Raw genomic sequence first — 25289 nt, 5'->3', positions numbered from 1 at the left:
AATCCAACCAATCATTAAATTCAGTGTTGCCTTTACATTTGTTTGTGTAGTCAATTCAATTCGATGGTTAATCTAAGCTGCTAGTCATACTTGGTTGTGGAAATTCTAATCGGTAGCCCTTTGAGAGGTAATGAGGTATTATCAAATTTATTCTGATGGGTGGAGTAGCACTATTACTGTAGCAAAGCGACAACATCAATTTGTAGCAGATAGACAATCTCTAATGTATCGATAAAATATTCATTCTTTATTTGTGTCACATCAAGATTATCTATGATTATTTGCTATCGAAAAAATAAACAATATTGCGGCGTTGATAATATGTTGTGATGTTATTGTTATAGTAAAACTATTTACTACAATAATAGTCACCGGCGGACTCATGAATTTGTTAGCGGAGGTGTAATTATGGCCAATATTTATATAAATTAAAAAAAAAATACAAGTGCGCACCTCTTAGGCTGAGCAGATGTGTAATATGCAGAATATATAATGATTTTTCCTACGAGGAAAAATACAGATGCACATCCTTGCGTTTAATAATTCGGCCACTGATAATAGTATAATTTGATTTTGATTGGTATGTTGGGTTGAAAATCAACTTAGGCACGAATATATACTACTAAGAATGCAACTTGATATCTTATTGCCATATTCAAACGTTTGGCCTAATCATTTTATACAAGTTACTTACTCATTGATAAGTTGATAACCACGACCAATTAGAGAGCATTATTTCCCACCCAATCCAATTGGCTCGAAAGTGTAATTGGACATGCACTTATCTTTCGACAAGGAATTGTGTGTATAATTTATAAATAAAGTATGTCATACCTTTTGCCAATTATTTATTTTATTTATATTTTTAATAACAAATTAGATAATAACCTGTCAGTGGAAAATTCGACCTTGGCAACTCCGCACCCCGCAGCATCTGCACAAGGACAAAATGCCTTACTTTTGTGATTAATTTATTTGTTTTGTACTAAATAAATTTATTAAGCCAAGTTGGTGGACTCTAATTAATTCTCAACCAATAGAAACGCAGGATTATGGATGGATTATTAAATTTGACGATAATTGATAGGCACCACCATGAAATTTACCAAATAAATGTATTATTTATATTTATAGCAATATTTTCTACCAAATTTCTTTTCTTAAATCCCTTAATTAGTTTACAAGGACACTAGTCCTTTTACCAATCACGACACTAATAAAGCTAAAGTGTACGGCGGGGATGAGGTGGGGTCCATCCTTTTACCAATGACGACACGTCGCACTAGAAATAAAACAACCACCAAGTCGGAGGGACCCACAACCAAACGGTTGAGCCAGATCGTGATGCATGCAATCCACGTGTCACCAGAACCGCTGCCGTCACCTTCGGTCGGATTTAGCTCTCATATGGTCCTCACCTAGAGATGCACGCAGCTCCTCTGACCCGCCGGCAAAACGACGTCGTAACCTCTTAACCGGTGTGTCGGTCAGCTTAAGACGAGTTGCGGGTGATGATGGAAAAAAATATCGGGAAGCGGTCATGTCCACAGAAATCCCGAGGCGAGGGAAGAAGGGTAAATTGGTCATTTAATAAATAAATAATCTTTCACTTTTCCTCTTCTTCGTCGGATTAATTTATAAAGAACTTTCAACCAAAAAAAAAATAATTTATAAAGAACTGTGAGAGAGATTTTAGACTGTTACGTGTGCTCTAAGCGAAAACCAAGTAAGCCCAACCCTTCTCTCTCTCTAAAACCTTCTCGCAGTGCTAGATTCTCTCAAGCTAACGCTAAGAAGTTACTGCCCAAAACCCAGTTCATAATTGTTATCAGATTTGTCTTCAGTTTTTTTTAGAGAGAGAAGGGGCAGAGTGCTGGTTGGGTCATGGATGAATTTAGCGTTGGGGGTTGAGGTGATGGAGTGATGGATGTTTAGGGTTTTTTATGGGAGAGTTTTTTTAATGAAAAAAAGCGGAAGGAGCCTAGAAACAATGCGAAAGTCTTTCAAGGATTCTCTTAAGGCACTTGAAGCTGATATTCAGTTTGCCAATACTCTGTATGACTCTGTTTCTTCTTCTGTATCCTCATCCACTTCTGATATTATATCTCTTTGTTTATGTGTGTCAAATTGTCAATTATCTGATTTGGTTCATAGATATGGATTTTCGTTTCCTGGTAAATATAAGAGATTCTGCTCCAAGCCAGAATTTCACAATTACTTTGATTTATAACTTCAGAGTATATGTATAGAAATTGGGTTTCCAAAGCTCCGTATATCATAATCAAACTGTTTTTTTTTTTTTTTGTTGTTTCTCAATGGCCCAATGGGTGCTGAAAGGTTTCTATTATAGAATAGAGTATTTGAACCCTTACCCTTGTAGGAATTTGAGCTTCTTCTTTGAGTTTTCTCTCGAATTTGTGTGTGGTAATTGTCGGCTGCCAATATTTAGTGTTTACCACTGGCTAAGGTTTTTCCCTTTTGTGTCTGTCAAGTTGGGTAATTTATTTTGGTTGAACGTCAGAATCTGCAGTTAATTTTGATGTAGGATAATATCCTGATCAATTATCATCCCAGCCAATCTGGGAACTTTTGTTGGCCCATTGCATATTTTAATATGTTAGATTCCTAAATTCTGTTTTCATGCATCATTTCCTTTGGACTTTTCTGAAGAGGAGAGGAGAGTTGCATCTTGAAGGTTTTATCCATTGCAATTTAATATTTCTCCTGTCTGTAGATATAACAGGGTTTTTGACTTATGAGGTATATCTTGTGATACAGGGCTTCTAATTATCGAAGGGAATATGATGGTGGCTGCCTCCAAATGAGGTTATCCTACAGTCCAGCTGCTCAATTCTTTCTGTTTCTTATTCAGTGGACCGATTGTCACCTTGCTGGAGCCTTGGGATTGCTTAGAATTTTTATATACAAGGTGAATTGCAGTTTGTTCAATTCCTATGAAAACTGAAGAAAGTGTTGCTTCTTGTCGTGGGTGTGATGGTGTCGTTTTTTTGTCACAGGCGTACGAGGATGGGAAGACCACCATGTCTATTCATGAAAGAAAGGCTAGTCTAAAGGAGTTCTACAGTAAGTAAAATTCAAGGAAATTTGGATTCTTCTATGACATTCTTGAAAACAATTGTTTGTAATTTAGTGTACTTGATCCAGTTTCGGTTATTATCTATTTAGGGAAAGAAAAAAAGATATGGAACTCTTTACTTTTTAGCAATCCCATTTTAACTATTTCAAATCAGGTGTGATATTTCCTTCATTGTTGCAACTTCAAAGAGGATTGACTGACGTAGAAGAGAGAAAACAGAAAGAAATTTTTTCCACTAAGTACAAGAGAAAAGATGAAATGGACAAAGGAAAGCTCTCTGAAATTGATTCCGAGCGAGAAGAAGAATGTGGTATTTGCATGGAGATGAACAGCAAGGTCGTATTGCCCAATTGCAGTCATTCTATGTGTATGATGTGCTACCGGGACTGGTAAGCAGCTGTTACTTTCTCCTTCCCCCGCCACCTTCTTTTTATTTTTTATTTTTTTGGTTAATCTTAATTTGTTCAGTTTCTTACCGAATCTAGTATATTTGCTTCTTTATAAGCCATCATTCTTTTTTCCTAATGCACAATTGAAGAACATTAAGGTTACTTATCAGATAAGAAGAAATCCAAATCAGTCCAGAACTTTCCCATTTGGGCTCAACTTCTGTACACAAGTGGTCCATGATTTAAGTAATTTTTCACTTGCACATAGATACATATATGGCCCTGAAGGCTGAAATACGATTATTTAGATGGATATACTTCCATCAGCAATCATTATACCAGGTACTTCCATCAGCATTCATGATCCTTATGAGCTGTTCACCTGGTAACTCTTTCTTGGCTAGATGCTTCTGTATTGCGGGAGTAAATTACAGTTAGAAACAAACACCCTTTAAGAATGAATATGTGCTTCTGTATCTGTTCCATTCTCATAAGTGATAACATACCACCACGGTCATATAGTCGCTGGCATATAAATCTGGATCTAAGATATCTGCTTGCTTGGCCACATCATGCATGTAAATCTTGCACAGCTAAGAAGATTGCCCTTTTGGATTTTATCTAGGCGTACGCGGTCGCAGTCGTGCCCTTTCTGCCGGGACAGCCTCAAAAGAGTCAACTCATGTGACCTTTGGATCTACACCAGCAACAATGAGATTGTTGATCTGTCTGCAATCTCTAGGCAGAACTTGAAGAGACTTTTTATGTACATTGATAAGCTGCCTCTCATTGTTCCAAATCCTGCATTTGTTTCCTATGACCCTCATCGATGAGGGGGGTTTATATGCACATGTTTATGTTGTTCTTATTAGCAGTAAGGGCAATTTACTCGGGCTGGAAATTCTATCTGTAGGTGATTGATTGTATGTAATTCCCATTACAATTCTTTCCTTCTTTCCAGTTGATATTGGAAAATGTATATAGTGTTCATTGCTTTGACACTTTTCTCATTTGTAATTAATTAATTACATTCCTAACAATTTATTTGTGTTAGTTTACAGATTCTTCATCTTTGTAAGTAGGCATGAAAATTGTTATTTTCTATGGATGTTCCCTAAGCTTTTTGACCCAATTCTCTTCCAAGTTTGGCAAAATAACGAAGCACTTGCCGCAGCAGTAAAAGAATTTGTGTTTCTGTTTAAAAAATCACCACTTGCAACCTGAGCTCATGAACATGAAATCACTTCCTTAATTGCTTAGAGAGGTCTAAAAGCCTCCTCCTGTAAATTCAAGTAGTTTAGAGTAACTTAAATACTGACTATGTCAACGGATTCTAGTTCAGTAGAAAATGTCATTGACTTTGACGCTCAACTTTCAGATATTGGTTGTGTGTGTATCTTTCAGTAGAAAATGACATTGATATATATAAAAAAAAGTTTAGTGAACTTTGCTTTGTGATGTATTTGAAATCTGGATAGTGGACTCTAGACCTTTACATTTCATCTCCTGCTCTTATTGGGCTCCCTTATTTCTTGTATTTCTAAAACCCTTTTATTTTATGATTCTGGAATTGGGCTTGGGCCTTTTCACTGCTTTGGATTGGGTGTGGATTATGCATATTGTCCGGGTGACATACTTGTGCGGATTAATTTTAATCCGTACGAAATCGGTGGTTTTTCCTCATTTTTTTATGGAAACCAAATGGTTTGTTTGCCTTGCCCTTACTGGATTCGGAATACTTGACGAGGAAGCAACAAAGCAATGCGGTTAAATCCAAAAAATAAAGCCCTCCCTCTCCTCTATATATATATATATATATCATACTAGCCTCCTCCATATAATTTCGTCTCTCAAGTTCAACTCAAAGCAACAAAGAAAAGCAAGCGAACAATCGTCAAACCATGCATTGCTTGACCATGCAATCGTTCCCACAACGGACGGAAAGCCATCATCATCATGCAAGAAATACAGAATCTGCCCCACGGTCGACATTGCGTAGCTGGTGGATGCGGATGGTGCCACGATGTGCTCCAGTTGTTGATGAATATCAGGCATCGAAGTCCGTGGATGGCATGCCAAGAGTGATCATCTCTCATGACCTGGTCCAAGAGTGCCATATCTGCTTGGAAGAGTTGAAGGTAGGTGATGAAGCCACAAAGGTGCCTTGTAAATGCAAGCGCATTTACTTTCACCGGCTTTGCCTCCAGAAATGGTGCCTTGTACAACCTTCATGCCCTGTCTGTTACGTCCCCTGTTATGTGGTCATCAACTACACCAAGAAAAAAAATTTCTTCCAGAAATTGTGGTTTTTTTAGAAATAAAAGTATACATTAAATCATATAAGTCATTCTAATTCATAGTTTAATTGACTAATTTCTAATAAAAAAATTCCTTTTGATACAAACGATATCGGGGGAGGGGAAAATTGAACATCGGATAAGAGTATACAGTCTTAACTATTTGAGTTACAAGCTCCTTGCTATTTCCAATAAGCTTTAACTTAAAAGAAATACATATTAAATGCAACTAAAAACCATATATTATCGCCGCATCAAAAAAGAAAAGAAAAAACCCACATATTATCAAAATGAAAATATGCTCAACAACATAATGGAAGAGTACCTATTTGTAATGTGTATTTTTATTGTTGCAAGCCTGCAATGCAACTAAGTTCATAAAGAATTGGATTTTTTAAACTTTAATAGGTCAATACATACTGAGGTATATTTAAAAGAAGACAAATATATATATATATATATATATATATGTGTGTGTGTAAGGTTTTTTTATCCCAAAAACTTCACTCCCACTGTAGTCTTTGGAGTAGTTTCGCCCATCTGGTGAGTATCAACTTACCATTTTGTAGCATGACCATTTTGTCAATGATTCTCTCAAGAGAAAAGTCACTTTTGGTCCATGTAGTTTGGCACTTCAACCATTTTTGATTATGTAGTTTCAATTCCTTCAATTTTGCTATTGTAGTTTCATATTTGTAGCAATTCAAGAACAAGTTAATATTTATGTCAATTTCTTTAACGGTGCAAGGGGCAATTTCATTAACCAAACTCTCCCAATTTCATATTAGGGTTTGAAATTAGCCATTTGGGTTTAGGGTTCTTCAAAAATTGGTATTAGTGGTTGAATATTGGCCAATTTTTGATCCATATCTCTCTTATGTAATCATCATTTGTACACGTACATTATTTTCATATGACCAAATATGTTAACTGGAGCAAAATAAATTTGGAATATTTGTAAATCATCGATGAAACGCAAACAAATCCTGTGCGCAAACGCTCTATAACGTACAATTATTACTCGGTTTATGCTGAAGTTCAATATAAATTCATCAGGAGCAAAAGATATGTAGCAAAAACCAGCCAGAAGACTTTCGAAGAATTGCAATTTTCAACTTTAAAAATTAAAAAATAACTTCATGAGGAGCTATCTGGAAAGATCTCCTGTTTCAGAACAAACACCACATGCTACCTAAGGTTTCTTTCTTTTTCTTTTTTCATATGGTATCAATAACGCCATATAACAAGATGAGTTGATCTCTTCGTCTGGCTTGGCCTCTCATTTGGACTTGTTATAACGTGTGCTGTTACTTTGCAAAACCACTACCTAGGCCTGGGCGTGTGTATTCGATATTCAAGTCTGATTCCTTACACAAAATCTGGAGGCAAGTATCACTTTAGCATTCTGTAACATGACCATTTTGTCAATAATTCTCAAATGGAACGGGGTTCAAATTAGCAATAGCAGCTAGTTAAATGGGCTAATCCACAAACCGAAGATTACGTACGATTAGCTAATAGAGGAAAGCTCTGGCTGATTACACAGGTAATTACATCAATAGGCACAGCAGTACAAAACAATTGTTTCCTGTTTCAAAACAAACACCACATGCTAACCTGAGCTTTCTTTTTTTGGGGGTCATAACATACAACCTGCTGAGCTAATATAACATTCAAAATCTAGATTCCTCCGAGTCCATGTAAAGGAGAACAAAGTGTCAATCATCATCTTCATCATCCTCCTCTTCCTCATCCTCCACCTCCTCTTCTTCCTCCTCTTCTGGGGGCTGCCCCTCCTATGAAGAAACAAGATATGCATGCTTGCATCATATAACTAGCGATAGAAAAGTCAGAATGAACTAGGAATAGCACATGATACATACAAATACAAACCACAATCACTGCATTCTACATCACAACTCAGTTCCTAAATTATGCTTAGTTCATGGTTGGAACTGTGACGACTGACCACCAAATCATGTCTAGAATACACTCTTGATACTTCTTACTCTCTTTTACTTAAATTTTTTTTTCCAAATACTTCCTATTTATTTTGACACTTCAGGTTTCTACAAAGACAGAAGCATCTATTGATTACATTCTAGTCAATGCCATTTAGAGTGAACATAGAAAGGGACTACCTCCCCACTAGCCTCGTCCTCCTCATCATTTACCTCAGATCTTGACCTCTCCGACTCTTCATCACCATCATCTGCCCCACTCTCCTGTGAATAAAACAAAGGTGAAAAATTAATAGCAATCAAAAAATGTATCAAGCCAACACCAAATACTTCTTCTAATTAGAAGGCGAGGCTAGCCTCTAGACACACATGAGTACACCCACCTGCTTTTTGTTGTAGGCTTTCATCTGCTTTTCATACTCGGCCTTCCTTTTTGCAGCCTTGGCTTCATATGGAGCTTTTTCCTTTCCAACAATGGTGAGAAATACAGGTAAGCGATACAGGGTACAAACTTCACAAGAATCAAGTAGATATTAGAACTCGATTTTGACTAACATAAACCATGTATGTCTTTTTAAAAAGAAAACAAAAATACAGAAGTTGATCCACAAACGACTGAACTTGTTGAAGGCACATCCAATGAGTCATTCCCAAAGTGGAAAACAGTTCCACAATGCAAACAAAAAAACAATTAATATAGAATACATACTGCATCAGACAGGGATTTCCACTTGTCTCCTCCAGCTTTTCCAACCTTCAGATGCAGAAGACAATTAACAAGTTAATTCTTTTCATCATATAGGACAAGGATCCTACATCCATTTACATAAGGAGAAGCCATCGATTACTTACAGCTGCTACACCCTTCACATTAGGGTTCTCTTTCTTGAACTCCTTCCTGAACTCCTCACTGTGACATAAAAGTATCATGATTCAGATAAATCTTCACGATACAACAATTGGTTGTTCTCACTAAGTAAAGTATTGAGAAGCAGATACAAACAGGAACACGAAAAAGGCACTAGGCGGCCTCTTAGGTTTGTTGGGGTCTTTCTTGGCTCTTTTCTCCTTCCTGGCCTTTCGTTTGCTACTCTTATCATCTGCGGCAGCAGCCTTCCGTTTCCCAACCCTTCTGAAAATAATAGAGATATACAATACATCACTATCATACAAATGCAGACATGTATTACACCATTGAGTATGTAACATCAGTAGAACAAGTGACCACAACAATGGCCATGAAACTAACACCTTAAAAGAGAGAACTTTTGCAGGACAAACTCTTTAGAGAATCATTGCACCACAAAAACAAAATAAATGCAAGAATTGTATGCAACTGAAACATAAAAAGTTAACTAACCCATCATCCACAGGCTTTAGAGCTTCCTTGGAGATCTTCGCTGCCCCCTTACCTTTGGCAGCCCTCATTGTTACAAGATCAGTGTCTGCACAAGATTAGCAATTCAAATCTTGTTTCCAATCTTACACAGGACATGTCATCTAATCTTAGCTCAAGCAATCAGGGCAAGAACCAAATATTCCAATCATACAAGTCAACGCCCGCACACATATAGCAGGAAATTTAATCATAATAATTGTCAATAATTACAATTATAATTATAGTTATAATTATAATTACATTATTTATTGTTATTAAATACCCCCCCAAACCCCTTCCCACCAACACCACCACACCAAAAAAAAAAAACCTAGAATATTCGAAAAGGAAAAAGCAAACTACTCCTATGTGTAACTTAATTAGCCAAACTTCACCACCACTAATAGTTTATGATTGAAAGAAAAAAATATAAATAAAAACCATTTTTATACCTTCTCTTAGTTTCCTCAATTTTCTCAGCAGCCAAACAGAAGTTATAAAAAAGAAAAACAGATCTAGAAAAGAGCGTTACCTTTAAGCGACGGAATCGGCCGGCAATTCCACCACGAAAAATACCAAAAACCGAAGAGAGAAAGAGAATCAAAAGATAGCGAAAACCAAAGCTGCGAGAGAAATAGAAAAACAGAGGAAAATTTACTAGAACCAGAGAGAATTGGGAACTTGATAAAAGTGACCGGACCAGCCGGTATACTTGTAATAGTATTCCGCCGCACGAGTCAGCGGCGAGAATTTGGTTTTACCGGCTACACCCAGTTTCCAAGGTTCTAGAACCAGGAATTTAAATAATTTTTTCTTTTGCTTTTGAAATTTTAACACGACAAAATCAACGGGAAGTTTTTAATTTTGGGAGTGGGGCAGTGCCGCGATGCATAGTATACGGATGACTGCCGCCAAGTTATCCCATACAGGCAACGACAAGGTATATATCTCGCTAGCCGACACGTGTGGGCTTAGCAAGCCATGTCATGTTCCAACTGAGTTTGAGTTGACTCGAGTCTTCTAGGATCGATGCCGGGCTAATTCCCGGCCATAGTTATAACCAGAAGCCCAACTCTTGGGCCTGAACTAGCTGTTACCAACAAGTAGCCCAGTTAACATCAAAACAGTCCAAGTTCTTAGTTGCAGTTATGACGTGTTTTATTTGGAAATTTGGAGTCGAGGAGTCATGAATCGGGAAAGTAAAGAATGTGCAACAAAATAATTCAAGTATTTTTATAAATTAAATTACAATCATATGTGTTAGTAAATGGAAGAGAAGTAGGAATTCAAATAATTCTTTTACTAGTAAACATGCCAGTCTATTAGGAAAACCCATCTCACCTAAATACGCAAGGGACATTTTTTTTATCTGGTATACGTGATTTAGATTTTGGACCCCTACTATTCGCTTGGAGTATAAGAAATGAACTGAGGAAGTGCCAAGCCAACCACAAGAAAACCCAAGTAGATTTTTTATATGGTATTTTGCAACCTCAACCACAAGAAGTGCCACAATGATCCAAATCCCGAGACCCCACAAACACCACCATCAGGATAAGGCAAAGATAAGGCCGAGACCCTCACAGCCGTCAGATGGATCCTCTTCCTAATCCAACGTCCACAAACCCGCACCGCGGATAATCCATTCGAGCCCGATAAAATACTTCACTTCCCTCCCGAATAAAAATCCAACCAAATTCATCCACACCACTTGAACACACATTGCAATCTCGACCTCGAACCCTCCACCCCTGGTGCACCTTAGCCCAGAGCCATGGCCACCACCGCAGGCGCCGCCGCTACATCCTCATTCATCGGAACACGATTTCCGGACGTGTACTCGAACTCGGGTCGGGTCCAGGCCCGGTTCGGATTCGGGACCAAGAAACCCAAGAAGGCCGCGAAGTCCACTTTCTCTTCAGACCGCCCACTTTGGTACCCGGGAGCCAAGGCCCGGAATGGCTGGACGGGAGCTTGGTGGGCGACTACGGGTTCGACCCGTTCGGGTTGGGCAAACCAGCGGAGTATCTCCAGTACGACTACGACGGGCTGGACCAGAACCTGGCCAAGAACTTGGCGGGTGATGTTATCGGGACCCGAACCGAAACCGCCGACGTCCAGTCGACGCCGTTTCAGCCATACAATGAAGTGTTCGGGTTGCAGAGGTTTCGCGAGTGCGAGCTCATCCATGGCCGCTGGGCCATGCTCGCCACTCTCGGTGCTCTCACCGTTGAGTCGGTCACTGGGATCACATGGCAAGACGCAGGGAAGGTACGATTTATTTTAAAAGTTCAAGTTCAAACCCGCAGTTTAAGACTACGTGTTCATAGGTTTTTTCGTGGGAATTGTTCATAATTTCTGTCGATCCAAGCGCACATTTTTCTTTTTCCTCTTTTGGCCTAAAATCATATTGGTAGTGGCCTAAAATCACAGTCCCCGTTAATTATGTTGACGTATTTGTACAGGTGGAGCTTATCGAAGGGTCATCTTACTTGGGGCAGCCACTGCCGTTTTCTATAACCACATTGATCTGGATCGAGGTTTTGGTGATCGGGTACATCGAGTTCCAGAGGAACGCTGAGCTCGACCCGGAAAAGAGGCTGTACCCAGGTGGCAAGTTCTTTGACCCATTGGGCCTGGCTTCCGACCCGGAAAAGAAGGCTACTCTTCAATTGGCTGAAATCAAGCACGCCCGTCTCGCCATGATCGGGTTTCTTGGGTTTGCTGTGCAGGCTGCTGTCACTGGAAAGGGTCCACTTAACAACTGGGCTACCCATTTGAGTGACCCGCTCCACACTACCATTATTGACACCTTCACCTCTTCTTGAGCACCTATTTTCTATGTGCATATCATGTTGGGTTTTGAATTTGTAGAATTCAAAATTGTGTACGTTAATTACTTAGCATAATCATGATTTGTACTGCTTAATGTTGTAAAGGTTGTTATGTCGTCAAAAGATTACTATATGCAAGAGCATGTGAGCTTTTCCTGCTTGCTCGATGTGAAATAATTTATCTCGAGTTAAAGTCGTTGAGGGGTAGCTTAGTCTTAGGTGATGAAAGAGAATGAAATAATGATTATGGGAAAACATTAAGGTCGCTTTTGAAATAGATGAAATACGGGGCAACATTCCAATTATTGTATTTGGTGGCCCAAATAAAATATATCTGCACTATATAATTATGGGAAAACATGATAACATAAGATACAAATAAATTGACCAATATCCATATGGTATGGATATTTTGTTTTCCATTAAGTCTGAATAGTTTTAACTTTTTTGGGCTGAGGATATCACACCCTCTCTAGGTATGGAGTCATAATTTCTATAAATTTAAAAAAAAGAAAAAAAAGAAAAGAAGATATGATATCCTCAATTTATTAGAAAGGCCATGAAATTTCAATTTAATCAATTTACAGTTTATAAGGTTTTTTTTTCCTTTCTTTTATATGTATACGTTTGGCTTCTGTTTACTAATATGTCATTTTGGCGTGCATATTAGTTTTTTTAAATATTATTTTAAGGAATTTTTTTTTTCAATCTAATTTTTATTGAAAACGCAACGCAACTAAACTTTGGGAATCTGATTGAAAATGAAACCAAAATATAGGGTCCAATTTGAAAAAAAAAAATTGTTAAAACCATTTAAAACGAATTAAAAAAAAATCATGAAAGTATCTGTAGTTTGGGAGTTGAAAAAAAAAAGTTCATTTAAAACAATTTATAAATAAATAAATAAATAACCCCAACTACAAAAACATCTCTTCGGTTGTTGGAACTTGGATGTTTGAATTGGGCTTCCAATTACCACTTTTGGAACTTCAACGGCCCAAATCGGCAAATTCAAATTCCTTGAGCGAAAAGTTTCTGTCAGGTATAGCTCAAAAGCTGACATATATTCGATTGCGATACTTGCTTCTCCACCTCCCCAAAATCACGAGGGCCAACGACGGCACGCCACCTCCGCCTCCCGCCTTATCTCCATTGACAAGGTTCCCGCCGGCGAAGGGGCCTTCTTCGACAGCTAATCTAAAAATTTACCTGGTAAACTCTACTCCAATAGTAACCTTCTCTCTTTCTCTGTCGTCCATCGAGTCTACAAGGTGTTTGATTGTTTGTCTCTGAGAGATTGGGTAGCGTATTTGCTTGTCTAAATCTTTTTGACGTTTATCGGCATTGCACATTCACTCTATATCACATACTTAGAAAGTTGCAGTTTGCTTCATGCGCCATAATTGTTAGATGTGCTGTCAAAAACCTCTGCTTCCGCCTTTTTGTTTGTCATTTTTAGCATGAATCTATGAACTGTCTCTTTTTTGTATAGTGAAATTGATGGTAGTTGTTACAGATGGTTCCATTTTGCTACTGAAATGTGATTATTTGCTGAAAAACTTGGACATGGGAACTCGGAGTGCGTTGTGGAGTTTCGCCAACAAGTTTTTCACATGCGGGGTCATAGGTGTCTATGTTTCAGATCGATTTGTGGGTGTTGCTCCGGTGCGCGGTTCCTCTATGTCGCCTACGTTAAATCCTGGAACTACTTCTTTAATGGGCTTGCCAATTGGTTCGTATATTGAGAGATATCTCAAACAAATTGTTGTTCTGTGCATTGTGATGGTGCTTATTTAGTGGTGTGGTTGCAGATGACTATGTTTTGGTGGAGAAGCGGTGTCTTCAAAACTACAAGTTTTCACATGGTGACGTGGTTGTTTTCAGGTAATTTTTGGCCCCCAATGCAGATCGAATACCATTTATGCCTGGTGAATTTTAAGAAGCAATTAGGCTTGTTGGAACCTTTTGCAGTTCCCCAAGCAATCACAAGGAGAGGCACATAAAGAGAATAACTGCATTACCTGGTGAGTGGATTGGAACTCGTCATTCCTATGATGTGCTGAAAATTCCAGAAGGACATTGTTGGGTTGAGGGAGACAACTCATCTTCTAGCTTGGATTCAAGATCGTTTGGCCCAGTAAGTTTCCCTTTTGTGCACTAACAACAAGTAGTTTAATGATAGCATAACTTATCATTATGGTCACCATTATTGATTGTGTCGCCGAGGATGTGGAACCATACACTAACTACTAGGTATTTGAATTTTCTTAGTTTATGTCAAATAACTCTGCTTGTGTATGTATTATTCAGAAAATTTATAATGTGGAGTAGGAAGTAAATCTTTTTTCTATTACTTTAACTTCTGGCTCCAAAATGAGATTATTTGTACATGATAAAATTCAATGCTATATAGATAATTAGTTTGGCAATGGCACAAAAGTTGTCATTTTGAAAAAAAGTTGGCAACTCGAGCTTATGCTAGCTGCTTTTGTTGTCATTTGGAAACATCTGTAGAATCTAAGTAATGTTTGAAGTACTGTGGGCTTTTCTTTCAGAAGTTTCTTTTGAACATTCTTAACTTTACGTATTTGATAGTAAGCATGCAGCTTGTGCTGGTGACTTGGCTAAATGCATCAGATCATAGCAAATGTGGCTAACTTAGGCTGTCTTCTATATTTCCGACACTTTGGCTAAGTTAGACAAGCTGTTTGTTGGCAGATTCCTCTGGGTCTAGTTCAAGGAAGGGTTACCCACATTGCGTGGCCTCCTCAGAGAATTGGTGCTGTTGAGAAAAGAACACCCCAAGACACAATTTCTTCTTCATAGTTGGACTTCACCTGCGGATCCCATTTTTTCAAAGGGAAAACATACTTCTTTGTAGACTCCTTATATTTTTTACCATATGTCATGGCAGCACCTTCTGATTGGATTTTGTTTGTCAAGGAAAATCAAATTATGGATCTTGCAACATCTGACTCTCCTAGAGGTGCATTCATCAGTTCTTCATCATCGCATATTTGATAGTTTTAAATTTTAGTTATTTTTAAGTGCTGAACCTTTGCCTATTGATCATGAAACTAACAAGAATGTACTTTGTGATTCAAGAGACGCACACAATTCACTATGAGCTATTTTTCTGTCACTTGCCTTTGGCCAATGGAAAGAGAGAAGGGAACAAAAAAAGTTGCCATGGCTAGTTGGATTGGATGTATAACAAACAATCCCAGGCTGGTTAATTGCTTACATGAAATCAGGGAAGAAAAAAAAGAAGATAAGGCTTCCCAAACACATGAAAATGTGAGTCAATAGAGATGTCTTCTTAATGGCAGAGAGCCTCTCCTCTCCTATCGAAATGGGTTTGTTTGCTTGGTCTAGTCAGTAATGTGAAACGTTATTGTCCTTTGGCACCTTCTTGGAATTAGTCTCATGTCCACTCATGGCATGTCTATAGCTAAAAAGAATGAGTCATCTCTTGGAATATACTCAATTGAACCTTGGGTTATTCTTCGCACTGTCCCTTCGCTAGCTAGAAGTTTTCATAGAAAAAAAAAAAAAGAAGCTCCAATCCCTCTTGCACTGTGTTTTTACTCTTATCGGCGACAAGCGTTACCAAACAACTAAGCCAGGAGAGTGTTTTTATTATCTTTTTTTTTCCCCAAATAAAGGTACTTTTTCTTTTGTAAAATTTCTAAACTTGTGCAAAGTACATCAAAATTCAAACTTCTCTACATTAATGAAAGTCAAAAATTACGGAGGTCGCAATAAAGAAATGATCAATTTTGTCTTAAAGTTTATGTTGTCATAATAAGAACATTATTTGACTATGAATTAAGATCATAGACAAGTATTCTTTGATTCAAAATGTGATAAATAATACCTCTTCATTCATTCTTAATTACTCTAATGAGGATCGGAGACTATAGAGCACTTACGAACCAACTAAGCGATCCCACAACATAATCTCCACAACCTTGCCCAACAAGTAGATATTTACCTTGCATTTATTTTTTGTTTCAGTTTTTTGTCTTTCAAAATTTTATCAGACCTCTAATTTTGTACTAAAATTTAGGCATTTTTAATTATATGTTTTACTCTTTTTTTTTGTTGGGTAAAATGTTTTACTTTAAAAATACTAGCCCCTTGCCAATTGGTTTTATTTATTTATTTATTTATTTAAAGAATTAAGGAAAGATATCATGGGTAGTTATGTTTCACAAAAATAGGACCTATTACCTGATTTTTTTTAATATGAAAAAATGTGAATTTACTATATTATCCTTATTAAATTAATAATTTCAATTCTTAATATTTGAATTAATCAAGGACATTTTTTGGTATTTTGAATGTTTCACCATTCTCTGCTTTTTGGTTTATATATATATATATATATATATATAGATAAAAGAAAAAGAAGAAGAAAATATAAATTTGAAATGAAATTTAAAATAAATAAATAAATAAATTATTTAAAAAAAAAAAAAAAAAGGTGCCTCTATTGCAGTTTGCAGTTGTACTCGGAAAGTACTTCTCTGTTTAAAGCGGGCAGACCCTCGTCCCAACTCAATGGAAGGTTTCCTTGCTATTCTGCTCCCTCTGTAACTGCTGGTAAAGATCAGATAAAACCCAATAGGCGTCATCGTTCTGCTCTTCTTCATATCATAAAATTATACGTCTGCATTGTAAAGCATGTCCCTTTTTGCGTTTTTCATTTTTAAAGTTTAAAATAATTTCGAAATTCTCAAATTTCTGTTTAATGTGATTTCTAGGTTTTGTTTGGTATGCTCATTTCTCTAATATGGTTGTCGATCTTGGTGTTTTTCTAGGAAAAGAAATTAAGATAGCTAGAGGTGTAGTGTGACGACATGGGAAGGCTGTTTGCGATCAGTCTTGAAGGAAAAATCTACAGCTGCAAGCACTGCAAAACCCATCTTGCTCTTGTTGATGACATACTCTCTAAGGTCTGAAATCATCTGCCCCATAATTCAAATTTTTTTCTTTCAGTTTTACTGTTTATTGCATATGTAGTCCGCCTATGCATTCATGAACTCTATGATGCATTGTTATGATATGATATGTAAAATTGTGTGGCAATTTTTTTATGTGAAATTTATTGGTGGTATGGCATTCTAAGAATTTAGTTTGTGTGGGTTTATTATGCTAAGTCCCAGTAACTGATAAGTCTGTCAATGAAAAGGAAGCAACTTAAGGGGCTCTGCCCATAAGATATTGAGGAAGTATTGTTTTGGGTTAACCTGGATATGCATCTTGTCTCATTGCGGTCAAATGGGACTTCAGATTTTTGTGGTTGTTTTGTTATACCATAACACATAGTGATGGGTCATGTTCAAACTACTTGAGGTTGGGAAACTCAAACATTGGGTTGTTTCTAGGTTTCTTTCTCGTATTTTTTTTTGCAGGGCTTCTTTTCCAAATTAGTTTTATTGCTCGTCACAATCAACATTTGCTGCATGTGAAATGGCCTATATGTTTGATGACTGGATATGAAAAATGCTCAAGATTTAGAATCTTCATCAGTAAAACTATTATGATGATGCTCTAGGTTTAAACTATGCCTATCTAGAAACACGATGGTGGGATTACTTGCTGGAGAAGAATTCAGGATCTCTAATTCCTGCTAAATTCAGGTCCAAGAAATCTATTCTACACTTTTCCTGGGTTAATTGTTAATTCCGGCTGGAGGGTGAGATAGGATGTGGTGTCTCTGTTCTCTAAGGATCTAACTCTAGACCAAAATGTTGTCCCAGTTATTTGCATTATTGTTGGTTTGAACTTTGATCATATGGAGGCTAAAGCGGTTCAGTTTGCTAGCTCTTCAAATATTGATTTCCCCACTTCAATGTCTCTTAGTTCTGTTTAACTGTAATAACGCTTGAATATCTCTATAAAAGATATAACATCACAATCTGAAACTTATTGTAGAAAGCTATATTTACGTGTCCTGATTATGTGGAGGCCCCAGGACTTTTCTCTTTTCCTGTCATGACCTTTCAAATGATATTTTTCCACTTCTTGCTTGATGCTTGTAAACATTGTTCTCCTTTCCTTTTATGTCTATGTTTGATATCGGGAATGATTAGTAACATTCTAACCCTCTGATTTTGTTTTGTTCCAGTCGTTTCACTGCAGACATGGAAAGGCTTATCTTTTTCATAACGTGTAAGTGTAAGCTTGCATGCTTGTGTGTGTACTCATAAGGTCACGGGCATGTGAGTTTATATTGGTCTCACTTTCCCCAAAACTCTTAGTCATGCTCTGTGCACGTGTTGCTTCTTGGTCCACCAAGCTAATGGAATGAGTTGTATCTGCAATTGAAACATGGTCTGATGTAGGCTAGAGAATACATTCCCATTGATGAATTTTGAAAGCTTAACTTTTGAGGATGAAAAAGGGGGAAAAAAGAAAAGAAAAGAATACAGTGACAGTGTACGAATTCATCTTATGAATATTGTTCTCCCACTTTGCACTAAATAACTTCCTGGCTATGTGATGGGTGATGTGGTTTATCTCAAACGCATTTTCATTCATTTGAATCCTATCAAGTGTGCATAACTCACATCAAATGCAGCTTGCACATGTGAATGCTGAATTGACCTTTTAATTTCCTCAATGTATGGCAGTGTTAATGTCACACTCGGAGAGAAAGAAGAGCGGATCATGATTACCGGATTACATACTGTTGCTGACATATTTTGTGTTTCATGTGGCTCAATGGTGGGGTGGAGATACGTAAGATATTTTCCTCAAAACTATGTTTTTTGATATTTGCAGTACTTTCATCAATACGATCGCTGTACGGAACTCTTGTTTTGGCTATCAATTTTAGGAGGCTGCACAGGAGAAAAGCCAGAAGTACAAGGAAGGGAAATTTATCCTTGAGAGGTAATACCAAACTAATGTCTTTGGTCGCTGCATTAAAATTTTTGGAGTGAATTTTCTTTTGTTGCTGAGCAGATTCCAGATTCTTGGTCCCGATGGAAGCAACTACTCGATAGCTTTGGAAGCTCAGATTGGTGGAAGCGATGCTGATGATGCTTGATTGATAAAAACATTCAGGAAATTGCACTTAGTTAAAATGTATATTCTTTTTGCTACCACGTGTTTCTTTATTGAGTCTTCACATTTGGGTTAAATTTTTTCTTAATCGATGATGTAATCTAAGATCCTAGGTTTTTTCTATTGTCATCTTATGCAAATTGTTTAAGAACATGGTCATTTTTGAAGAGCAATAAAGTTGCTCATCAACTTCTTGAAAAAGAAAGAAAATGTTGTGTACTTCCAATTTGCTATGGTTCTTGGCTGCTATCTTCAATTGACTCTTGAAAAGGTCGCAGATGGAGCCCTTTGGCATAGACAACATTATATGCTTATATATGAAATCAAGTTTTCTAGGATTGATGGAGATGTTCTTGTTGTGTTTTTAAATGTATCATTTTTATCTCATGTCACTTGAGTTAAAAGTTCATTTCAAATTACATTTAGAGATTTTTTATTTAAACCCTACACTTCTTTTAGTTCACCCCATGTTCTAAGTTCACCCCAACTTTTAATTTAAAATTTCACAATTTCTAAGCCACTAACTTCCCAAATTACCCTTATATACACTCCAAGTTGAAAAAATAAGAAATAAAAGAAATACATTGTGGTTGCTACACTTTGCACTATAAGTGGGCCATCTGATCGACCATCAATGGAGTATACATTGAAGCTTTTATCAAAGTGGAAAAGCAACAAGAAAAATAACTCAACTATTGAAGCAGCAGCAGTGGACCAGGAATTTTTTAGCGAATGTGCAATTTTGAAAGGTTAAAAACTCTTTGTGAATTGGATCTAAGGCCTTTTACCTAGATTTACCTTAGGTCCCTTCATGCATTTATATCATACATGAAAAATTATTCTATGTAAAAATATTGAATAAGTATGAAAAATGGTTTTTCGGAATAATCATTTTCTCAAGATAATTTTTGGCGGCTTTTATTCCTTACACATCAAATAAGAAAACTTGATTTTATGGAATTTTATTATGAAGTATATATTGACTTAATGAGCTATCATTTTTAGCCTAAATAGTATTTTGCACTAAAACCGATTTTTCAAATTTTGATTTGGGGGAAATTTGATTTTCTAGTATTTTTATTTGAATCCAAATGGAGAGTACTTCCTTATTTATATTGTAAATTTAAGTAAATGGAGTAATATAAAAATAAATTAAAGTAAAAAGACAAAAACATTTATTTAAATGTTGAAGATGGAAATAAGGAGCAAATGAGCAATTTCAAGCACCTATAATAGTTTTTCAGTGAGGAGGTGAAGACCTCCTTGCTCCTTAGTCCACGGTGGCAAGATTATGATTTTAGATGCATACTAGAATTTGAGAAGTGACAATAATATTACTGTTCCTAGAAAAAAAAAACACAAACAAATGGAACCCAAAATCTGAAATTTAATACTTTCTAGAAGTGACATCAGGTATAAAAAAAAACAAATATAAAACCAAACAAAAACAATCAACAGCCAAGCAATCAACAAAGAGAAGAGAATAAGATCATTACAGCCAAACAATCAACAAGTCTTTCTATCAGCTCCCACACAAATTTTAAAGAGGCATGTTCGTCAATATTCCACGTCTCTAGCAATACAATGTAGATGAATTTGTATTTTTTTTAAACTCAATATGAAGAGTAGTGGGGTGTGTGTATAGATGTACTAGGGTTAAGTATTAAGTTGGATGACCTTTTTTGTCTTTTTACATAATAATAAAACTTACAGTTTAATGATTTAAGTATTGGAAGTGAACTAAGAGAAGTGTGATGTTTAAATAGAAAATCTTTTACATTTATTCAACGAAATGATTAAAAGTATTTCGTGTCGAATGAATTACTTAGAAGTAGATAATTTTAGAATTACTTTACATTATTTCATCAAATTTGCTCGACCGACACACTGTGTTACATCAAATCACTTGCTGGATAAAATGAATTTAGCTCTCAAAATAAGGGGTCAACAAATTGAGATTAGTAGTAAATACTGAAAATTGAAAATCGGAATTTTGAATATCTCCATTTCTATAGCCATTAGCTGAGGGCCCCTAGTATATGAAAACTTAGCTAATTCAAGCACTCGCGCCACAGCTTCTGTCGTCATCAACCTCCTCACTTTCACTTCGTCCGTCTCGCTACCAAACCAAAGCACCTTCATTCTGGTTTTGCTCTTTTCTTGTTCTGCAGAAACCCAAAAATGAAATCTTCGCTCAATTCCTCGCCACTTCCTTCAATACGTCGCCTCTCCTTCTTAAACCCTAAATTCCTCTCTTCACAAACCCAATTTCCTAAGCCCCATTTAGAATCATCATTGTCGGAGAATCCCAATCCGAGTACCAATTCTTCCCAGTCAGTCACTTCAAAATCTGATTTTCCTGAGAAAGCCACTTCAGAAATTGAATTTCACGAAGACCTGTTTGGACGAGACTCGGAAATAACACAAACCAAGGTGATAAGCACTCTTCTAAGCCACAGGAGTGAACCAAATTCGGCACTGGAGCACTTCATATGGGCTGAAAAAGAGCGAGGCTTTCTTAAAGGTGTCGATGCGTTTTGTGTGTTGCTTCACATTTTGACTCGCTTTGAAGAGACTCATGTGCGTGCCCAAATCTTGCTTAACCAGTACGCTTCCGGTGATTCAGGCCCTGCTCAGCAAGTATTTTTCGACCGCTTGATAGACTGCGCTAAAAGGTTTGATTTTGAATTAGAATCTCGGGTGTTTAGCTACTTATTGAACAGTTATATTAGAGCCAATCGAATCAAATATGCGATTGATTGCTTTGATAGAATGATAGAGCTTGAGTTGTATCCTTGTGTTACGTGTATGAATATTCTTTTAGCAGAATTGGTTAGGAGAAAAATGATTGTGAATGCACGGGAGTTGTATGATAAAATGGTTTTGAGAGGAATGGGAGGTGATCGTGCCACTCTGCGTGTGATGATGCATGCTTGCTTGAAAGAGGGGCAACCAAATAAGGCAGAGGAGTACTTTAGAGAGGCGAGGGCAAGAGGGATAGAACTTGATGCAGCATCCCATGGTGTTGCTATTCAGGCTGTTTGTAGCAAACCCAATTTACGTTTGGCTCTGGAGTTGTTGAAGGAAATGAGAGAAATAGGGTGGGTTCCTTCCGTGGGTACGTTTACTAGCGTCATCAAGGCTTGTGTGAAGCAAGGGAATATGGTTGAAGCCCTAAGGATTAAGGATGAAATGGTAAGTTGTGGGAACTCAATTAATTTGGTTGTTGCAACAAGCTTAATGAAGGGTTATTGTGTGCAAGGGAATTTGGAGAGTGCTTTGGATTTGTTCAATATAATTATAGAGGATGGACTTAGTCCAAAGAAGGTTATGTATGCAGTTCTTATAGAATACTGCTGTCATAATGGGAATATGGAAAAGGCTTATGAGCTTTATGTCCAGATGAAAAACATGGATATTTTGCCTGATGTCTTCATTGTAAATAATTTGGTACGTGGATTTTTGAAATATCGGTCACTGGAAGATGCGTGTAAGTTGTTTGATGAGGCAGTTGAGTGTAGCGTTGCTAATGTTTTTTTGTATAATAATCTCTTATCGTGGCTTTGTGGGGAGGGTAAAGTAAGTGAAGCTTGTAGTTTATGGGATAAGATGGTGTATAACGGTGTGGTACCTAATCTAGTATCCTACAACAGCATGATACATGGCTATTGCAGAATAGGGAATATGGAGCGTGCACACAGTGTATTTTTGGAGTTGCTTGAGAGAGGTTTGAAACCTAATGTCTTCACTTATTCTATTTTGATAAAGGGCTATTTCAGGAAAGGTGATATAAAGCGTGCCCTTGATGTCTTTAACGATATGGTGGCTGCAAAGATAACCCCCACAGAATTCACAGTTAACATTGTCATTGATGGCTTGTGCAAAGCTGGTCGTACATCTGAGGCAAGTGATAGGCTAAATAAAATTGTTGAGAGGGGTTTCGTTCCTGGATGTATGAGTTACAATAATATTATAGATGGGTTTATCAAGGAGGGTGCCATGAATTCCGCACTGGCTGTATATAGAGAAATGTGTGAAGGTGGAGTCTCTCCAAATGTTGTCACTTACACCAGCTTTGTTAATGGGTTTTGCAAAAGCAATCAAATTGATCTTGCTTTGCAAATGTGGAATGATATGAAAAAGAAGGGTATTAAATTGGATGTTACTGCATATTGTGCCCTCATTGATGGGTTTTGCAAAAGGCGAGACATGGGAACTGCCAGTCAACTTTTCTCAGAACTCCTTGAAGTTGGTTTATCTCCAAGTACAGCTGTTTACAGTAGCATGATTTGGGGCTTCCAGAATTTAAATAACATGGAAGCGGCTCTTGACTTGCACAAGAAGATGATAAGTGAAGGTATTCCCTGTGATTTGAAAGCATACACTACACTAATTGATGGCTTGCTAAAAAGGGGTGAGTTACAAGTTGCAACAGATCTCTACTCAGAGATGCTTCAGAAGAAAATTGTACCTGATATCAAGACGTATACAGTTCTGATAAATGGTCTTTGTAACAAAGGACAGCTAGAGAATGCACGTAAGATCTTGGAAGACATGAATAAGAGGAGTAAGACTCCTAGTGTTCATATTTATAGTACTTTGATTGCTGGGAACTTCAAGGAGGGGAATTTGCAAGAGGCTTTTAGGTTGCATGATGAGATGCTTGACAGAGGCCTTGTACCTGATGACATTACTTATGATATTCTTGTAAACGGAAAGTTCGAAGGAGCAAATGCTCTTGTTGGAACTTCATGTGCCTAGACATTTTTGGTTATTGTTTCAACATGCTTCAGGCCTTTGTTTGTTTCTCTGGTGAGAAATGTATTATCATCTGGACTATTGATTGTTGGAAGTCTTTCACATCTCCCCTGGAAAATATGTGCCAGATTTGACTTTTATCCTTAACATACCTCATAATTTTTTTTTTCTCTTCATAAGAATCATAACCTACAATAAGGCATCTCTGTATTGTGCAGCATGTCCCTTTTCAAGCACAGGGTGGTGAATTCAAATTTATGCTTCAGATTCAGATGTGAGGTGAGTTCTGAGGCGTTAGTGCATGCACTATGGTTTGGACATATGGGAGATAACACCTTTTGCTGATGCCCTTTCCGAAGGTGTTGTGGCATCGTTATAGATTTATTGGGGCAGGTGTGCCGTCTCTTGTCTGAGGAGGAGCTTTGTCAGTTCCCATTCATCAGCTGGTATTTTTGAGGTGAAAGGAACAATGTTCTGCATGATCAGAATCCTCAGTGAACTTGCTATTCTTCTCCAGTGTGCCATGGATATTTAGGTTGACTGCTTTCATGCTTGCCATTCTCCCTCTCCCCCATATCCTGATCACATTGCCAGTGGAGAATCCCCACCCTTCGGGGTCATTAAACCGAACACCGATGCGTGCCTCTTCGGGGTTGAGAGGTGTTGGAGCAGTGGTTCTCCAACGGCGAGTTGATGGACGCTCTCCCTAAAAAAAGTCAACTGAGTGTTTCTGCTCTTGCGACAAAGTTGATGGCTATCCATGCAGGTTTCCAAAATAGTGAGCATTTGTTTTTCTAATTAGAAAGGAGCCCGAGTGGCTTTAATCATCTGTATCCGAAATCATCTTCCTGTAACTGTTGCCTGTTGTAGTTAATAAAAGTCCAAAGTTGCTTATAATAAAAAATGTATTGTTGCTGATCTTTTTTATTTTGTGTGGAACTTTATTGTCTGTGAATTGGAAGAACAAACAAAAACAATACAAGCAGAAGCAATTCATATTCGAAAAACCCCTCTCTCTCTCTGGTATTTTTTTGGTGCAATAAAAATGGACAGAAACAATGCAATTATGGTAGTGATGTATATCACTCTCAATTATTGTTCTTATTCCTGCAGCTAAATGCTTTATATTCTCAAAACTGTCACCGTCCTTGTCTTATTGTCTCTTTGGCTGGCATGGCACTGATTGCTCGGGCCATCATGATGACTTGACTTGAGGAAGAAGGGCAGAGAAACGTGTGACTCAAACATGGAGCATGGCACATGGCCTACGTCTCACAAACTTCCACCCAACATACCATAAGCGATCCAAACATGTATTTCTACCGCATCCAAAACGTTGATTTTTATGTTTTCTAGATTTTCTGCATTGCAAGAATCTCTTTTGGGATTGTGTTCTTTCTCTTTATATCTTGTATTTGCTATGTTTATCAACGAATTTTACAGTTTCACAAAAAGAGTTGGTTTTTATTCTATTTTTTTATAATACAAGCGATAATCAAAA

At 37.3% G+C, this 25289-nt stretch overlaps 6 protein-coding genes across 8 annotated transcripts; 5 read left to right on the top strand and 1 right to left on the bottom strand.

Annotated features, from left to right (window-relative positions):
* The first annotated feature begins 1702 nt into the window (after nt 1–1702).
* Nucleotides 1703–4526, top strand: AIRP2 (RING/U-box superfamily protein). Its single transcript, XM_008245585.2, has 5 exons — nt 1703–2055; nt 2779–2929; nt 3018–3084; nt 3252–3486; nt 4112–4526. Exons 1-5 carry the CDS (start codon nt 1928–1930, stop codon nt 4317–4319), a joined length of 789 nt encoding a protein of 262 aa, XP_008243807.2. The 5' UTR covers nt 1703–1927; the 3' UTR covers nt 4320–4526.
* A 2739-nt stretch (nt 4527–7265) lies between these two features.
* LOC103342032 (high mobility group B protein 3-like) lies at nt 7266–9837 on the bottom strand. 3 transcript variants are annotated; one of them, XM_008245597.3, is made up of 8 exons: nt 9655–9837; nt 9105–9189; nt 8748–8876; nt 8597–8654; nt 8454–8498; nt 8128–8208; nt 7925–8008; nt 7266–7579 (listed from the first exon to the last, which is right to left on the bottom strand). In XM_008245597.3, exons 2-8 carry the CDS (start codon nt 9170–9172, stop codon nt 7502–7504), a joined length of 543 nt encoding a protein of 180 aa, XP_008243819.1. In that variant the 5' UTR covers nt 9173–9189; nt 9655–9837; the 3' UTR covers nt 7266–7501. The 3 variants fall into 3 exon arrangements, with proteins under 3 accessions (XP_008243819.1, XP_008243826.1, XP_016646804.1); XM_008245604.3 differs by having other exon boundaries at nt 7958–8008; nt 9655–9808; XM_016791318.2 differs by having other exon boundaries at nt 8748–8873; nt 9655–9791.
* Nucleotides 9838–10815: 978 nt separating this feature from the next.
* LOC103342047 (chlorophyll a-b binding protein CP29.2, chloroplastic) lies at nt 10816–12116 on the top strand. Its single transcript, XM_008245615.3, has 2 exons — nt 10816–11393; nt 11588–12116. Exons 1-2 carry the CDS (start codon nt 11325–11327, stop codon nt 11948–11950), a joined length of 432 nt encoding a protein of 143 aa, XP_008243837.2. The 5' UTR covers nt 10816–11324; the 3' UTR covers nt 11951–12116.
* A 471-nt stretch (nt 12117–12587) lies between these two features.
* LOC103342057 (Peptidase S24/S26A/S26B/S26C family protein) lies at nt 12588–15060 on the top strand. Its single transcript, XM_008245626.2, has 5 exons — nt 12588–13168; nt 13473–13688; nt 13768–13840; nt 13928–14093; nt 14675–15060. Exons 2-5 carry the CDS (start codon nt 13523–13525, stop codon nt 14780–14782), a joined length of 513 nt encoding a protein of 170 aa, XP_008243848.2. The 5' UTR covers nt 12588–13168; nt 13473–13522; the 3' UTR covers nt 14783–15060.
* Nucleotides 15061–16425: 1365 nt separating this feature from the next.
* LOC103342076 (protein yippee-like) lies at nt 16426–19256 on the top strand. Its single transcript, XM_008245646.3, has 6 exons — nt 16426–16561; nt 16780–16914; nt 18090–18133; nt 18595–18703; nt 18801–18856; nt 18929–19256. The coding sequence occupies exons 2-6, from the start codon at nt 16819–16821 to the stop codon at nt 19011–19013; spliced, it is 390 nt and encodes a 129-aa protein (XP_008243868.1). The 5' UTR covers nt 16426–16561; nt 16780–16818; the 3' UTR covers nt 19014–19256.
* Nucleotides 19257–21039: 1783 nt separating this feature from the next.
* LOC103342067 (uncharacterized) lies at nt 21040–24704 on the top strand. Its single transcript, XM_008245638.3, has one exon. The coding sequence runs from the start codon at nt 21212–21214 to the stop codon at nt 23789–23791; it is 2580 nt and encodes an 859-aa protein (XP_008243860.3). The 5' UTR covers nt 21040–21211; the 3' UTR covers nt 23792–24704.
* Nucleotides 24705–25289: the final 585 nt, after the last annotated feature.

Source organism: Prunus mume, linkage group LG1 (assembly GCF_029339155.1).
Source record: "Prunus mume cultivar Tortuosa linkage group LG1, ASM2933915v1, whole genome shotgun sequence".
Lineage (NCBI taxonomy): Eukaryota > Viridiplantae > Streptophyta > Magnoliopsida > Rosales > Rosaceae > Prunus > Prunus mume.
Note: the sequence above shows the minus strand (reverse complement) of the source record. Positions and strands in the feature narration are given on the sequence as shown.

What these genes read in the sequence shown, in the direction of transcription:
- AIRP2 (XM_008245585.2), top strand. Translation starts at nt 1,928, where the DNA reads ATGTTTAGGGTTTTTTATGGGAGAGTTTTTTTAATGAAAAAAAGCGGA. An exon ending in TTAGAATTTTTATATACAAG is followed by an intron (nt 2,930 to 3,017) that starts GTGAATTGCAGT and finishes TTTTTGTCACAG; the next exon opens with GCGTACGAGGATGGGAAGAC. An exon ending in TAGTCTAAAGGAGTTCTACA is followed by an intron (nt 3,085 to 3,251) that starts GTAAGTAAAATT and finishes ATTTCAAATCAG; the next exon opens with GTGTGATATTTCCTTCATTG.
- LOC103342032 (XM_008245597.3), bottom strand. Translation starts at nt 9,172, where the DNA reads ATGAGGGCTGCCAAAGGTAAGGGGGCAGCGAAGATCTCCAAGGAAGCT. An exon ending in ATGTGAAGGGTGTAGCAGCT is followed by an intron (nt 8,499 to 8,596) that starts GTAAGTAATCGA and finishes CTGCATCTGAAG; the next exon opens with GTTGGAAAAGCTGGAGGAGA. An exon ending in GGAAATCCCTGTCTGATGCA is followed by an intron (nt 8,209 to 8,453) that starts GTATGTATTCTA and finishes ATTGTTGGAAAG; the next exon opens with GAAAAAGCTCCATATGAAGC.
- LOC103342076 (XM_008245646.3), top strand. Translation starts at nt 16,819, where the DNA reads ATGGGAAGGCTGTTTGCGATCAGTCTTGAAGGAAAAATCTACAGCTGC. An exon ending in TTGATGACATACTCTCTAAG is followed by an intron (nt 16,915 to 18,089) that starts GTCTGAAATCAT and finishes GTTTTGTTCCAG; the next exon opens with TCGTTTCACTGCAGACATGG. An exon ending in GCTTATCTTTTTCATAACGT is followed by an intron (nt 18,134 to 18,594) that starts GTAAGTGTAAGC and finishes AATGTATGGCAG; the next exon opens with TGTTAATGTCACACTCGGAG.
- LOC103342057 (XM_008245626.2), top strand. Translation starts at nt 13,523, where the DNA reads ATGGGAACTCGGAGTGCGTTGTGGAGTTTCGCCAACAAGTTTTTCACA. An exon ending in TTTAATGGGCTTGCCAATTG is followed by an intron (nt 13,689 to 13,767) that starts GTTCGTATATTG and finishes GTGTGGTTGCAG; the next exon opens with ATGACTATGTTTTGGTGGAG. An exon ending in GGTGACGTGGTTGTTTTCAG is followed by an intron (nt 13,841 to 13,927) that starts GTAATTTTTGGC and finishes AACCTTTTGCAG; the next exon opens with TTCCCCAAGCAATCACAAGG.
- LOC103342067 (XM_008245638.3), top strand. Translation starts at nt 21,212, where the DNA reads ATGAAATCTTCGCTCAATTCCTCGCCACTTCCTTCAATACGTCGCCTC.
- LOC103342047 (XM_008245615.3), top strand. Translation starts at nt 11,325, where the DNA reads ATGCTCGCCACTCTCGGTGCTCTCACCGTTGAGTCGGTCACTGGGATC. An exon ending in CATGGCAAGACGCAGGGAAG is followed by an intron (nt 11,394 to 11,587) that starts GTACGATTTATT and finishes GTATTTGTACAG; the next exon opens with GTGGAGCTTATCGAAGGGTC.